At 40.9% G+C, this 16,881-nt stretch overlaps 2 protein-coding genes across 3 annotated transcripts in view; one reads left to right on the top strand and one right to left on the bottom strand.

The window, feature by feature from the left end:
• The window catches only part of LOC108881900 (class I histocompatibility antigen, F10 alpha chain), a 272,592-nt gene that overhangs the window by 144,314 nt on the left and 111,397 nt on the right, over positions 1-16,881 (bottom strand). The gene's annotated exons all lie outside the window — the stretch shown is intronic.
• pvrl2l (PVR cell adhesion molecule related 2 like) overlaps positions 15,342-16,881 on the top strand; it is a 240,027-nt gene continuing 238,487 nt past the window's right edge. The window contains 1 exon segment of the mRNA XM_051068575.1: positions 15,342-15,561. Coding sequence (XP_050924532.1) covers positions 15,474-15,561 — 88 coding nt within the window. The 5' untranslated portion in view covers positions 15,342-15,473.

Below are 16,881 nucleotides of genomic sequence, written 5' to 3'. Positions count from 1 at the left end.
GGAGAAAGAGAAAGATGATGATTCAACACCAGAAGAAAGGAATCAAATGAGCAACAGCAAAGGAAAGAGAAGGAAACGTGATGGAGAGAGAAGAGACGAGAGAGAGGTATTTCGGGAGGTGTGAGAAGAGAACACATCATCCCGGGGGCTCTGTGTCTTTCCAGCCCTTTAATGTCTTTAATTAAAGCCAACAGTATTATCTCCGCGCTCCCTTGGAGTGCCATTAGCAAAGCAACACTCAGCTACACAGCCAGCTAATAGACGAGGGGAAGCGAACAGGGTAAAACGCCTAATGATGGGGAGAAGCAGCGCGAGAGGGACAAACCGACGGGGTGAGGGGAGTTATCGAGGGCGAGGGAATGCTGGAGGTCAGGATGGGCAGGGTGAGAGGAGTTATTAAGGGTGAAGGAGCGCTGGAGGCCAGGATGGACAGAGGGACACTTGGGATGAGGATGATTGGGGGGGGGGGTGGTGGAGGGATGGATGAGGAGATGGAAGTGGAGGAAGGGAGGGGAGAGAGGGAGGCAAGGGAAGAGGGAAGAGGGGATTTGTGAGATCTCAACTTCAAAAGGCCAAAGCTGGAGAGGAGACAGGCTGCTGTGGAGAAAGAATTACGGAGCTAAACGTGTGGGCTGACTGATACATGATCACATTATGCCAGCAGCTTGTTTAATCAATCTGACTTCCTCGGTCCCTGGCCACAGGGACGGTCTCTCACATGGCCCTGTGTCAGAGAGGAGGGGGGAGGCTTGGAAGCCATAGCAGAGTCACGGGCTGGAGAAGAGGGACTATGGCAAAACAATGTGATGGTTTCATTTCTGAAGATTCAAGTCAAGTCTAGTCAAGTCAAATTTTATTTATATAGCGCCAATTCACAACAGAACTTATCTCGAGGCACTGTACATATAGAGCCGGTCTAGACCGAACTCTTTATCTTAGAAAATTTACAGAGAGAAACCCAACAGATCCCACCATGAGCAAGCACTAGGCGACTGTGGCAAGGAAAAACTTCCTTTTAAGAGGCAGAAACCTCGAGCAGAACCGGACTCAAGGTGAGCGGCCATCTGCCTCGACCGGTATTCAGGAAAATAAAATAAGATGTGAGTCAGTGCATGTTTCCATCAGCTACCTTTATGTGAATTTATTTAAAAGAGTTCGACTTGATTACATAGCTTCATTAACTGAGAACCAGTAACTCTTAAATCAATGCATCTCATTGCTGCCTCTCACCTCAGATGGTTTTTGTGTTTTGAAATGATTGAGTTTGCATCTTCTGATTCATTGGTGTTTTTATAAGCTACCATTTATAATAAAGATGGGGCAGGCATGTATGGTTCGTACATCTCCATTCTTTCTGTTCTTTATTTTTTGGCCCCCTGGTGGTTTGCAGCCATTTAATGGTGTGTGGCACCCTGACATGAATGTTTTTTTTTCAATAATACAGAAGAAGGAGAGGCAGATATATGCAATATCTGTTTCTATCTGCCTTTATTACATCTTCTCTTTTTCAATATGCCAACTTTCTAACCTTAGCTGTGTGTAAACTTTTTCCAGTATTTCTGCAAATTTCTCCTCTAGCCACAAATTGAAAATGTGGATAAAAAACAAGTGGGTGGAAATGTACTGTGCCTTATGAACTGATATTTTTTTTTTCATACATTTTCTGACTGATTTGAATAATTTTTAGCAGCCTGAAATGGTAAAACTGTTCAGTTATACAGGAAGGAAAAGGAAAGAAGCAATAAAAGAAGAAATGTTGCACCTCTCATGTAGGGAACTGCACAGTACTCTTACAGGTACTGAAGAGTACTGAATGGAGATTAGTGGAATAAAAGGTGTTTTCTTCACATTACAAGCATCCAGTTTTAATTAACACTAAGTAGGTGATGTGGTGGAGATTGGCTCATATTTTCTGTTTATGTCATGTTGAGTCTGACAGCTTATTAACGTGTGTCATAATTATATATCACATAATAATAATATTATTTCTGAGGCTTATTCACTCACCAGATGTCCTGTATTTCGGTATATACAACTTACACTCGATACAGTCAAGCAAATCTATCCTTAAACCAATACTCATGTTTTGTAATGCTGTATTATTCTGCTGCTATCTAGTTTTCAGTTTATACAAGTGGAGAATCAGGATGAGACACATATCAAAGAAGTGATTTTAAAAAAGTTTATTGATGAAATAATTTGAAATAACACTGTAAATTCAGCTTTAAGAAATAGTGTCAGTGAACTTTTTAGCTCCTGACTAGAGTAAACAATGTAGGCAGCAACTCAGAGCGCCGTCACACACTGTCTCAACTTTAATTTCAGTGCTGTATTTAAACAGCTGTTGTAGCAACATCTTTTCATCATCAACACGTTTGCTCGAGGAGATGTGAGGATGCCGAAGTGTTGCAATCAAAGCTCAAGGGATACAGTATAAAAGAGTGTGACCTACAAAAGTCACTTACAAAATCAAATCAATATTTATTTTTTACAGAAATATGGAAGGTGAAATAATTAAGAAGTAATGAGTGGCTGTGTGAGTGGGTGGGTGTTCGAGGGGTTTTAAAAGGATTTCCAGCAGGAGCCAGCCACCAGTTGTAACTGCTGCAGGTCAGCTATAAGATACCAGAGGTTACACAGGAAATAACACTGCCACCTTTTAAAAGGTTGACCTGAGGCAACCTCTGCCATTAGTGCAAAATACAATTTAAAGAAAAGCCTGAGTGTTTCTGAGACATACTTAAAACCACCCGCGTGTTTAGATTTTCATATGCAAGATGGTAGAACTCCATCTTAGTTAAGGAGGTGGTGACAGTAAAGAAATTCTTGCATAAGCTCAGACACTTTAACCTCTCATACCGAGGAGCCATGTCAGCCTAAGGTCGAGAAGTAAGAACAGTAGTTTAAATTCATCATAGGCTCTTCCTTCAGAGTTGGCGGAGTAAAGCTGCAGCCTGAGGAACAGACAAAGGCTTTAGGCTGAGGTCCCTTTGTGTTTTTTGTCAAAGAGACATCATGTGTCTTTGTAGCTCGGGCCAGAACCAAAGACTGAGGCAGGGGGAGCAGACATCCTTGTGGTACTGTGGGTCTGGGAAAGTAAAAGAGAGGAAAGAGGGATGGGGATGGAAGCTGAGGCTGGAGGAGTGTAGCAGTTAGCGGTTACAGAAGCAAAATTACAGCTGGGGTGAAAAAATGGTGATTTGTAGGCTTTTTCATGAGGTGACCCCATGTCGAGACCAGAGAATGACTGACCCTGGGTTTTAACACTGTAATTGTGTGTTCACATCAGTTTAATTACCAATTACTCACAGAGGGCAGTAATGTTAGATGTTTTCCTCGGGGGATTGAAAATCAAGCAGCGCTTTTGTCGAAACTGTTTACGTGTGGAAGTAAGGTTGTGTGATTTTCAGAGTGGCTTGTTCTATATTCTGAAGATCATTTTTGCCACTTAAAAATCACAGTCAGATATTATTCTAATCACTTTGGCCTGATTAGGAAATAATCAAGGAACATAATTTTCACACCAGGGGGTCTACATCCGCCTCTGAAATCCTGGGCTAGGGGTCAGGAGACAAAGTTCTCACTCTCTTGTTCAGTTTTTCCTAAACAGTAGTGAGTTGAAATTTTGTGTTTCAGCGTGATATGTTTAGACATCTCTGAGATATTTGACTCCTGAAGAATGGATAAATGCAGAGATGTTTAATGTTCAGTTTCCAGAATGTGATGTCCTTGTTTGTGTTGGTGAAGCACTGCAGATTTCGCACACAAATTTTGAGCATGGACAAGACAAGATGTGGTTCTCATGCTCGTGAAAATCAGGAGCTTCTCACAGCAGGATGGTGATGAGGCCCTGATAACACATTCATATTCTAATAATTTCCCATCTTGGACTTGACTTGAATATACTGACCCTGAGATTTGATGACTGTGGCAAAATCCAGGGACAAAATCTGGTGTTCTGGAGACTTTTCACTCAGGAGGTATGCTGGTACTTTCTGAAATTCAGCACAAAATCATAGGAAGGAGAAATATTTTTTATTTTAGATTCCAAAATATCCCAGTGGCCACATCTCCCGACAAATTCCCCTCAATTTTACTTTTCTACGTTAACTTGATTTGATTTATTTTAACATAACCAGCTTTTACTTTCTTCCCTGTTATAATATTTCCTTAACCAGCAGTGTGCATTCTCTAAGTAAAAAGTTGTTATATCTTGATCTTCTTCGTTTTATGTTTTCATTTCAGGGATAAATTCTGTTCATTTGTAATAATGTTAGTGACTCACAAATCAAGGTGCCTTCTGCTTTTATGTCTTATGCTACACTTAATGTTTGAATAGTTTAATATTAAGATGTGAAAAACTGAAGATGAGAGTATGTTCTTGAGAGAGGGAGGTTGCAGAAAGACACAAAAGAGTTAAGAGAGGGAGAAAAGTAAAGAGGGAAATCGAGCAAGGCGTAGTATATCCCTCATTTCAGAGGAAAAAAATAAACATTGCCCAAACACCAGAACAGCATATGACGTCAGAGTTTACAGGTCACCCAACACAGACCCATTTCTCAGAGGGGTGACATTTTACAACAGGGCCTGGAGGTAGGTAATCACTTGTTTCTGGTGCCTCGCTCACTCATTCGCTCACTGAAGGACCCCTTCTCCTCCCCCCTCCCTCCGACACACACACCACCAGCATCACACATCGTGAGCTGCGCACATTCACCCTAATCTGAGCAGCTTGACCCTACCCCAAGGCTGAGGTAAAACATAATTTTAGAACGAGTTTCCTTTTAACCCTCCTCCGACTGGGCGAGATGCCATGATAAGTCTGGCCCTCGACTTCACCCCGGGTTGAGTTTGACTGATGGAAGCAACAGTCTTCATTCTGTTCAATCTGATGTGCTTTTACTCTGAGGACAGGGTTATCTTATGAGTGACTGGGATCTTATTTCATGAAGTATCTTAAACTCATTTGAGAGACACAGTTATTACAATCTTAATGAAGCCCCACACCAGCTCACACATGCATGTTGCTGTTTGTTTGTTTGTTTCAGGCTCCTGCAATATATACTCTCTCTGGTGGCTGATGTTGAGTTTCATTGCACAGTGTTGTTCCCAGTGTAACTGAAAAGTTTGTTCTCAACCAACTGCTGCGAAGGTGCAGCTTTTAATAAACAGAAAAATCCTGCAGGGGAGGTAAGCACTTGCCCATTTCTGATGAAACTTTTTTTTTCTGGAAAAAGTTTTAAAAGTGAGTCGTCTCACGTCTCAGTCTGAGACTTTTTCAAAAACACCTTCAAAAATACCACATAGCTGAGCCCCATTGTCCTTTAGAGAATTGAGAGAGAGAATTTCCACATTCTTTCTCTCCACATTCAGAACTTCTTTTTCTCTGTTTGCTTCTCCTTCTCCTTTCTTGCTCTTCTTTTTTCTTCCTCGTAATCATTAACAAGACAAAACCTTTAAGTCCTAACTAAGCATTTGTTCTGAGCGACATGGTTGACGGGTCACTCTATTCATTATCAGAAACAGAAGGATGTGGTCACTGCAGGAAGGTATTTGAAAGTCCATTATTGTATCCCTTGGAATGCCAAAGTGCCAGCTTTTCTGACAATGTGGTGCTTTGTGGAAAATGTCAGCTATCGCTCGAATCAGAACCAGAAGGGTTATTTGCAAATATCTTTTAACACAGACTGGATCACACACTGATTTCATAGTCCCAATGATTCTTTAATGGTTTTCACCACTGTTTGGTAGAGCACATTTTGAGCTGTGACATCTTGTTGAAAAAATGGCTGTATTAACCTGACTGAGCTGTCTCTTGCAATTGATTGAATAATGAGTAGTTATGGTAACTTCAAACTGGTTTGAGCCTGCCCATGTTTATTTCCATTTTTATTTTGTTGTCTGTCTTGTCGTTCTTAGTCATAAATATCTGATTTCATTGCTCTACTTGTCCTTGTGCATTTCCTGCTGATGTTAATGAAAAAGAGCCATGGGCACTTACTTAAAGGAATGATCTGTCCTTCATGCATTCAAGAACAGAGAAATATGTAGAGGTTTTTAGAGCAGCGTCTTTTTGTTTCATTCTTTTCTGCAAGTATTTTGAATTTGAGATAAATATTGTGTATTGATATATTTAAGTTTCACTTGGATTTCATCCATAGACTCCCAGGCTACAGTTTACTTACATTGCTTGGGAAGCTGTCCTTTCAACTCAATGCACTTGAATGCGTGACACGTCGTATTTACCACTTCAGAAGTCTCAACTAGGAGCTTACCAAGATGACTTGAAGGCAGTATTAAACCAAGCAACATGCAATAGATCAACTCTCTGAAAAAATGTTACAAAAACCACCACAAAAACTTGGCAGAGCACACTCCTCATAGAGGATTTGAAATTTACCATCTGACATATCCCACACCCTGTGCTCCTCTCCATTTCTGCCCAGTCAAACTGAGAAGAGTCAAAAATTATTATATAGCAATAGGTGTACTTAAGGTGAAAATAGAGTCACTGTCCACCAATGTGTGTTAGTTAAAACAGCCCCTGAAGTTTGAAGGATCGTCAAACACAGTGAGTTGGCCGTCGTATCTCCACACCAGCCTGCTGCCAAGCTACTGGAGTTGGCATTTCCCTCTTTATTCGGTTCCAAAAAAATCACTGAAATGTCCGTCAAAATGCTCCATATTTCCTCTGGTGGATGTCAGAAGTCAGTCTGTGAGCTACCTTACTATATCTTGGCTACAAAACACTTGGAACATGTTGGACAAGCTGTTTGGAGAGCTGTGATGGATATGTTCAGCTTGTCTTTACGAGCTGCAAAAAGACTGCTAGCTTAGAAAACCAGTAGATGCAACCATAGGAACACAGTGTTTTGCAGGTTCTTTGCTATTCAACATTAGTCCAAAGTGGGTTGTGGGTATGTGCATGGGCAGATACTATGGAGGACACTGAGGTCATGTCTTCTGTATTTTTTCTGGGATTGTTAGTTTTAGAATTTTACATTCTACTGTTAAACACATAAGTTGTGTTTTCCAGGCTGATTGCTCACATGTCTGATGCAGCGTCCGCCAAAGTATAATATTTACCATGTTCAACATCTTGATTTAGCATACTAGCATTTCTACCATTTGCTAACAAGCTCATATGTCATTGGTTTTGCAAGTATTTGATCATAAACCAAATTCATCCAGTAGTTGTACGGACATTTCACAAACCAGTGACCTCAAGATGGTTCTACAGGAAAAGTCAGAGGATTAAGACCAGGGAACCACAAATGTTTGTACAAAAATTCATGAGGTATACTGCCTCAGAGCCATGTGTTGGATAATTCCACATAATATTCAGCGTTGGTAACATAAACCTGAGTGCAGTACAGGTGTGTGTTTTTATTTCTTTTTCCCCTTCCCTAAAAGAGTCTGTGCACATTAGTGATGGGGTGGTAAGCAATTGACTGAATTTTCATTTAGAGGTGAGCTATTCCTCTGAGAAGGAAGTCCACAGGAGAGTATTGGTTTCCGTTCATACCCCCCCTCGACTCCCCATCTAACTTCCCCCTCCCTTAAACCCATAACCTGGGTTACCTCAGTGGGGACTCCTTACAGTGATTGACAGGCACCTCTCACCCTCTGTTCCACTGTGTTTAGAGACTGAAAGATTATCTACCAAGGGGCAGCCCCCCTTGCTCTGTCTTTTTAAAGGACCATGCCCTGATCCAGTCGTCCCCTCCCCCCACCACCTTCTCTTCCACAATAAAAACATACCAATCTATATCCACACAAATCAAACATATCAGCTGTGTATGGGCACAAGCACATGTGCACATGTGATGTGTGTGCGCGTGCGAGACGTTGTTGGCTTCAAGAATGAGGTGAGGATAAGAGAGCAATGGGAGTACTGCATATAAAATTCATGGGCTGTTTGTGGACAAAATAATAAGGGAGAAAGCTTAAACAGACGTACATCCAATTCTTTTCATTCGGCTAAACAGATTGTGTGTGTGTGTGTGTGTGTGTTTGCTCTTAAGTGCTCTGTGCAGATATGTGTGTGAATATGTGCAGTTGCCTGTGTTAGTGCTGATGCAGGTTCATTTGGTGGATCAGAGGCATACTGAGGTAAATAACTCAGTAGGTGTTCGAGCCGGCTGGCTGTCAGTGAGGTACAGGTTGATTTATATTGCTCTCTGGAATGACAGAGGGAGGGACGGAGGGGCAAGAAGGATGGGGGAAGAGATCAAAGAATGGATAGATGGAGGGTTGGAGGGTGGAAGGGGAGAGGTGAAGGCAGGCAGAGAGGAGAGGTGATTGAAGAGCCAAGGCCAGAGGGACGGCCCAGTCCAATCTGTATACAAGGCAAAGCATGAATATAGAGAGATGGATGAACAGATGATTTGTGTGTGTGTGATGGGAAGGAAGCGGCTCAGTAAACCAAACATCTACAGCCAGCGGACAGCTGACGGAACGGTTTCTTTTTAAGTCTTTCTTAAAAGACAGAGAGTTAAACATGATCACACCTGCAGTGCAGCTGTAGCCTGAGCTGAACTGAGCAGCTCAGTACAATACGATTAGGGGGTTCATTGCTTTACTCAAAGCTTTTCAGCACTAATTTATGACAGAGATGAGAGAGCGTCTTCTTTACTTCCAGCAGTCTTTCCAGTCAGACGCTCACTTCTCTGATGTTTAAACCAGTAGTTCCAAACCATTTTAGCTATTTTCTTAAAAAGAAATGTGCACTTGTGACCCTCTCATATGTGAGTTATGAAAAGAGTGAATTTCCCCTCAGTGGTCGTTTCATTTAAAAACATTTCAGAAGCCTCAAGAGTTAACATTATCATTTTGTGTTGCAGAAATATGTTTTTTTCTTCTCTTCTATCCTGTTAATCATTTTGCAACCACTCAGATTTCTCTTGCAATCCCTTGGGGGCATCCCAACCCCTGGGATGTGAACCACAGGTTTAAACTACAGTGGCCTGTGGGAGTGAGAAAGCATAAAGTGGTAAGACATGAATTATTGGCTGAATTATTCAAAGCCTTTCTAAAGCTTGCTGACTAGAGAATATAAGGGATATGTTAAAGAAAATAACAGTTGCTTCTGCCTGGTTTCCTCTAAGTAGCTGGGTAGATGTGGTACAATCATGCTTTTACCGTTTTTGTATCAAAAAATAACAACATTTAAGTATGTAAGTGTGCTGTATTTTTCTATATTAGTACTGTAATTATGTTAAGTAACCAGTAGACCTACAGGGTGAGTCTCTGCATTAATGTGACCGAGATAAATACCTTTACATGTACAGCATTTGGCATATGAGTTGATATAAAATGATTCTGATTTTGTTCACAACATCATTACAGCAGGAGGAATTAATTTACTCACTTTGCTCTAGAGGACCAAACAGGCCTGGAGCCAGGGCTTACTCATTATTTATGTCACACAAATTCCCCCCAAATTGCATTTATGTGGCCTTTTTGCATTTTATTGCCAAAAGAGATTATCTGGCTGCTATGTGATGGTTTTAAATATATAGCTACTTTTTTGATCTAATTTTTTAAGGTCGAGCATGTATAATAATAATGTCAGCACACAGCTGCAGTAAATCTAGGCAGTATTGGCTATATAGCTGGCCTCTGTGATGTTTTATGAATGAAACCAACCAATAGAAAATGACAAAATGTTAAAAACACATCAGGCAGTTACTGAAAAACTCTGGGCACACTTTATTTCATAATTAAGTAGCTAACTAATAATAAATTTGAATCCTAGCCTTCTAAATAAAGTCTTGTTAAGTCGGACTGAGAGTATAATGCTGGCTTGTCACAAGAAACATTAAAATGCAACAGTTTATAGATTTAACAGACAGATATTGATATTCAAGAACCAGCAGTTTGTCACTGCTTGGACAGATGAGCATAATAAGACAGTTCAGTCTGTGAATGATGAACACATGATCGTTTTTGGTATTACCACCGCAGAATGTAAATCACATCAAAGAATGCAAGCCCAGTCTGATTTATCATCAGTTCCCTGATGATAAATCTATATGACTTATCATCAGGGAACCATGAGTGTCTGTGCCAGTAATTTTAGAAACTAAGCCAGGCAACTGTTCCCTTGACAGCATTGTTAAAAAGACCTTTCTTCATATTCAATATCAAAGGAATAATGTGCTGTCATTTTACTGCTATGTAAAGTGTCTTTGAATCTGTAGCCCTGGGTTTTCATCCTTTCACCATACAACATAAGAAGTTCTTGTTATTAAATCAACCTTAGCAAAGTAGTTATAGTTGCCTTTAAATGAATCACACCTCAACCACATGGATAGCAGATGAGAAAACCTTCATTCCTTGCAAACATATTCTGTTTAATTGTGAGGACTTGCTGCAGTGATCGAGTACTTTGTTCCATCTGTTCTTTTAACAAGATAAACCTTGAATTACATGATTAGATTTTTGGACACAGAGAAGGAACAGACAGACAAAAAGCATCGTGGACTTGTGTGTGTCAGTGTTGAGGCAGTTACTTTTAGCAGTCAACAGATGGCAGGATGTAGCTGGATCATTTGTATGCAAGAGCATGCCCATACACACTCACTGCAGACACACACACTGTCATACACTGACACAGAGACACACAGCAGGGGCCGGCAGAATACAACGTGAGCCTTCAGAGGACAGAAGGTTTCCCTGCTCTTCTGTGATTAATGGGCTGATTGAGGCTGGAGCCAAAATGGAGGGTGGGCCAGTTTGCAGCCCGCTAATGAGGTGATAATGGAGAGGTGGGCGGCCAGGTCCACCACCCAGCAAAATGGTGGAAGCATCATGGGGAAGGTTTCAGTGGCAGGCAGACAGTCGAGCTTTTCAGAGGGCAGCCGTGTGTTATTTCTCAGAGAAATGTTTGAATAGTATGGGTAGAGGGAGGTGTGGGGCTGCTTACATCGGTTTTCCACAATAAAATTGGTGGTTATGTGGTTTGCCTCAAAGCAGAAATCATGGTACTTAAGCAGTGAGAGCATTACAGTGTGAATGTTACAGCTATAGGAGGCAGGTGGTTACTTTGACTGTGAGATGAAGAGATGTTTTGACAGTGAGTTGCTTGGTTTGAATTAAGTGAGATTGTTGGCCTCCTGGAGCCAGAAGGGAACCATCATAGCAACACCGTTACTATAAGCTGCAATATGGGACCTTTTATGCTGTTGTATGCTGAAATAAGTGGGTAGACTAAGAAAGAATTATTTGAGAATGACTTGTTGAATGTGCAAGACTTTAAGTACATTTTCACCACTGGCAAGGCTGTGATGTTTTGAGTTTATCAGAGTTTGAAAGATGTCTTTTATTTTCTGTTTGGTGTTGCACTTAAAGGCAGCTGTAGCTCAGGTGGAGCAGGCTGGCCATTATTTCTGAGTTTGAAGGTCAGACCCCCCCAGCTCTTCTTGTCCACATTGGCCATTATTTATGAGTTTGGAGGTTTGACCCCTGGCTCCTCTTGTCCACATCTTGAGGTGTTAGTGAGCAAGGCACTGATCCCCAAAATTGCTTCCTATAGTAAGCCGACTTGGCTACAAGCACCTGCCAAATGGAGGTAATAATGGATTGGCTCACTTACCTTAGGAAAAAAGTGTATTTTCTAATAGAGGCCGTCAGACTGGTCTAGTTTTATCTGCCCAGGTTCTGAGATGTCTGTCTGTAGGATTTCTACTGCTCCAGCAGCTCCAAGGTAGAAAATAGTACAGATAAAAGTTGTCGACAGTAAGGTCTGTTTCCAGTTCAGAATGATAATCAAAAATCATTGGTTCAGAGAGACACATGCAGTTTATTTATGTGCACCTAAAAACCGGGTTACAGTTGGTTTTTGCCAGATTTTTAAATGTCACATAAATGAGAAACCGTTGTATGTAACTAGGGTAGAAACTTCTGCTTTGGAAATTTTTTTTGTATACAATTGAGGTGAATGGGATTATACAGGTGTGGCAGAGGAATTCCAAGAGGAGGACTTCTACATGGCTAAATTGTAATTGTGTTGAACTCACCCCTTAAAATGTCCCAGCAGAAGCAAACACCTAAAAATAATGGTACCATTATCCCACCTTTATGTATAGCTCCTTCAGTTTGGATGTAAACAATAATATATTATTTACTAGTATAAAATAAATTGGATGTTGGTTCACATTTTATCACTGCAAAACAATAAAAATGAAACTGAAATTTTTGACATACTACTGTGGGTATGCTGGGGGAGAGTGAAGTAGTTCCCACCATACTGTTAATTATGTTTACAGTCTTGGAGTTATGACTCAATCACAGTTAATTGAGCCTAAGTATTTTTTCAGCCAATCTGCCTGTGTTACTTATTTCAACAGTAACTTAAAAACTGCTGCAGTCGACTTCAAAGATGCTCCCTTATCATCCTAAACAGACGGGAGAACGTCCTCTCTGTGCATAGGAGAGTGCGGGCCTGTTTATTTCCCTTCAACTTTTCCATGTTTGAAATATTTCTGTCTTTAAAAAACCTCTCAGCATCACTGTTTCTGTGCAGGGGACAACAAAGTAAATGACAGCATCCATCTAGAGACTTAAACCCCCTCTGGTCCTTGAAGGCTTTTTCTTGTGAGCTGCAAACCTGAATTTATGTGTGCAATTTTTTGTATACAAGTCACTTGTACTTTTGTTCTTTGTGTAATAGACCTGATACATCATCACAGGAAGTCAGAGTATGGATTAAAAGATATTTAAAAATGTTCAAGAAAAAACAGCTTCATCGTCAATACAACCAGGGTGTATTTGTACTTACAGAAGGTCACTCACTAATGCATTTTAACCTTTAAAACATCAATATCTCTACCTGACACGCTCCAATCACCGTAGGCCAACTATATATTTCCGAAAACCTTAGCACATAATTTCTAAGTCTACCAAAGAAAGGTGGACTAGAAAAATGTGTTTAGGTGGGATGGCTCCACTTTACACTTCTGTTGGTTTTCATTTGTGTTCATTTTTGAGTTTGATGATTTCTATTGTCTCTTTGTCTTTATGATTTTACAAGGATTTAGTTTTCTTGTAATTTTTGTATGGTATCCTTCTGAAGTGAACAGCAGCATTATATGTTATCTAAGTTCACAATATATATAGAGAGTGGACAATAACATTTCATACCCATGTCTTGGTTTGGATTGGACTACACTTGTGTTTTGAATTTCTACTAACTTTAACAAATATCTGTTCATTTTCAGTCAGTTAGCCTGTTTTTAGTTACTAATTGTCTTTGTGGAAGTACAGAACGAGTATCTCTCTGTGAATTGCCTCTCTGAAGCTTTCCACCATTTTTCTCCCTAATGAGCTAAGTGTCTTTTAAAGGAGATTTTTCTTGTCTTCTCAGAAAGCTTAGGCTTGGCTGGGAAACCGTTGATGTTGTGTGCCTGTAAAGTCCACTGAGACAGTGCATGTGATATGCAGGGTGGTATGGGCCTCTGCAGACTGCCACACAAGGACACACTGAATGCTAAAGAGGACGTTTCCCATCTTAAACTATAGTTGCTTTAAATCTCTATTTAAAATAAGCAGTTCTGGCATATTCACTTGGTATATCACTTAGTTGACAGAAATCAATTATTATTTTGATAAATGATAAAAACTCCAGTCACCATTTGCTGTCACAGCATTTCTCTGACTTTTTATAAATAATATGAAGGACTTTTTGGCTGCTGGTCAAACAAAGTAAGCAATTTTAAGACATTGGACTAAATGATTAATGGTTATGCTCTACAATAGGTGGTAGAAGTTTTCAGATCTTCAAGTAAAAATAGCTGTATGACAGTGGAGGTTTTCATAAGACCAGAGACTCTTTTTTTCCCCATGCTCTCAGAGTCCTTTAAATGCCATCTGACGAACTCCAAGTGGGCTGTCATATGCCTTTTACTCAAAGTGGCTTCCATCTAACCACTCTACCATAATGTCTTAATTGTTTGAGTGCTTCAGAGATGTTCATACTTCAGGGAGGTTCTCCCATCCCTTCAGAGGACTTTTGAAGCTCTGTTGGTTCTTGGTCACCTCCCTGGCCAAGACCCTTCTTTCCCGGTTACTGTGTTTGGCTTGACGGACAACTTTAGGAAATGTTCAAGTTGTTCCAAACTTCTGCCATTTCACAATTATTGAGGTCACTGTGCTCCTGGGAACACTCACAGTTTTTGAAATGATTTTATATCCTTTCCCTGATCTATACTTGGCCACAATTTTATTGCAGAGGTCTGCAGAGTGTTCCCTGGACTTCATGTCTTGGTTTTTGTCCTGATACGCACTGAATCGTGGACCTTAAATACATCAGTGTGTGCTTTTCTAAATTCCAGTCAATTCAATTTGCCACAACTGGACTCCAGTCAAGTTCTATTACATGTCAAGAATAATTAAAGCAAAGAGGATGCACCTGACCACAGTTTGAAGTGCCGCAGCTGAATAAATGTTACATTTTTTATTTTTTTTTTATAAATATGCATACATTTCCATGGATGGGTAAAAATGTCAGTTTTAGCTGTTTAAAATGTAATCTACAACACAGTGAACTGTACTGAAAGTATAGGGGTCTGAATACTTTCTGAAGCCATTACAGTGTATTGTTAGGTAGTTTAATCTGTAACAATGCATGATATTTTATTTACTGATTATATAATATGTGTGTAAATTCTTAAACTGCAGTAGTGGAGAAAAAGTTCCCGCTGAAATATCGTAAAGTCAAGTATCCAGTAACATCAAGATGAAAAACTCAACCTTCAAATTTTGTGTAAATGTACTTTGCCACATTCCTCCACGGTTTGCATTTCTTTTCATTACCATAATCCCTGATAATAATAATAATAATCGATTACGCAACTATTTTTTCTCATTTTACCACACCCTCCCCCACACATATAAACGAGCGGCAGGTGTCAGCAGAACACACCTTGAGGCTGCAGCGCAGGTATGTGTTTCTACAGTATTTATGACCCTGCACGGCTGTAGCTCTATCTGTAGCGGCGAGGGTTCAGTATTACGGCTGAAGTCCTCTTGGTGACGCTCTGCTGACATCACTCGGATATTCCCCACTCAGCTCTCCGCATCAGACCCACGGAGCTCCGCCGACTCACACACACACTCCACACTCCGTCCACACTTTGTTTCCGCTCCGCTCCGCCGTGGCCAAGTCACACACAAACCAGCCGCGAGCTACCTGTGCGCCCTGTGGCCGACCCATACGGGGAGGGGTTTGACTCTCCCTGCTATTACCACATTCAAAAGGAGAGAGGAAGAGAAACTTAACACGGTCCCGATTGAGGAGAGGTCCATACACTGAGAGACTGAGGGGAAGAGGAGCACTTGCTGATTTCAACCCAGGCAGTCTGAACTGAGCCCGAAGTTTCTTGGCTGATCGGAGAAGGAATAATTTGGAGCCCGTTTGCCCCACACAGCGCTGTTGTGGATATTTACGTCCACCTTGTCTTCAGTGTAGAAGAATGGCGAGAGATTACGCATCGCGCTGTCCGGTGTCTCCGGTGAGAAACACTTGGCTGGTGGCAGCAGCGATCCTCCTCGTAGCCAAAGGTAAGAGAAACCGACCCGAGCTGTGTTTGATAAGCATTAGAACCTCTTCAGCTATCCACCTCGTGCGTCCTGAATGCGGGCAACCCTCAGCACTTCCAGCCGCACCGCCCGCCCGCGTTCTGGGTGTGCTGCATGTTTGACTGTGTCACGTCTCTGTCCCCTCTCTGGCTGCTGTTCGGTGGACCGTGAGACCTGTTGTAAAAGTTTATTGTCGACGCTCTCTGCCAGATCTGTGTTTGGAGTTTTGGTACACCATGATACGCGAGGTGTGGCTCTCCTGGTTTGTGGTTTTTGTCCCTAATTCCTCGCAGCTTCAGACGGCAGGTGACTGTTCAGGAAACCTAATCCTCTCTGAGCCTCTACAAACCCTTCCAACACGGCTGACCTGTAATCTGTGTTTACCTGTTGGAAAGTGTCGAAGGGAAATGGGGCGCAATGACAGCCGCGGGTCTGATTATTAGCCATTAGTATAAGGGCAGAAATAGGTTATCATCCTGCAGAGCAACAGGGTGGTGATTGGAAACAAGGTCTCAGGAGGAATCGAGGATTGCTCAGTCTCTTCTCCTCAGGTGGCTCTTCAACAATGAGTGTTACTTTTCCAAGTGCCCTTAATGGAGATTCGCTACAGGAATCTTGTAATAAAAGGCAAAAGCTATAGAAATATGGCAGTATAAAAAGAAAGGACCTAGTGTTTCACTTCGGTACCTGCCCTTTCAATATATATTAAAGGTGATAAAATAATAGAAATTCTTGCAAGGTTATAGAACCCTATCCATATCTGATATTAGAGATTAACACTGATGTTGATATTCAGATTCCTTTAATTAATTATTTTTTTAAAATAATCCTTTTAATAGCTATTCTTGGTTATTATACAGATGTGCTGAGAAAGGCTATTTTAAAGTGGATGAAAATGCCATTATAGATGACAGCAAATGAAAAGCAACAAACTTAAAATCTTAAACTTCACTTAAGAAAAATGACTTTTACTGTAATTTCTGTTTACATAAATGTCAACATACAATAATATGGCTGTATCTGCAATAAACAAATATTGGCTGATAGTTTCAACCTTGCTGATATCAGTTGAGCTTTGCTGTAAGCTTAACGTCAGGTGATGCAAGTACAATGCAAGACATCACATTAATGTAGTCAGTAGTATCTTGCGAAATAAAAGAATCAAAAATTATGACAAGGTTAGTTATTGTGGAGCAGTGCAGAGTATACAGTGTGCACACAATCCCTGTTGCAGTCAGTTATAGTAATAGACTCCCACTGACATTTAAATAGATGAGAATGTTTTTAGAGGTCTCTGATGAG

The sequence above is a fragment of the Lates calcarifer genome, linkage group LG3, assembly GCF_001640805.2.
Source record: "Lates calcarifer isolate ASB-BC8 linkage group LG3, TLL_Latcal_v3, whole genome shotgun sequence".
In the NCBI taxonomy this organism is placed as follows: Eukaryota; Metazoa; Chordata; class Actinopteri; family Centropomidae; genus Lates; species Lates calcarifer.
Note: the sequence above shows the minus strand (reverse complement) of the source record. Positions and strands in the feature narration are given on the sequence as shown.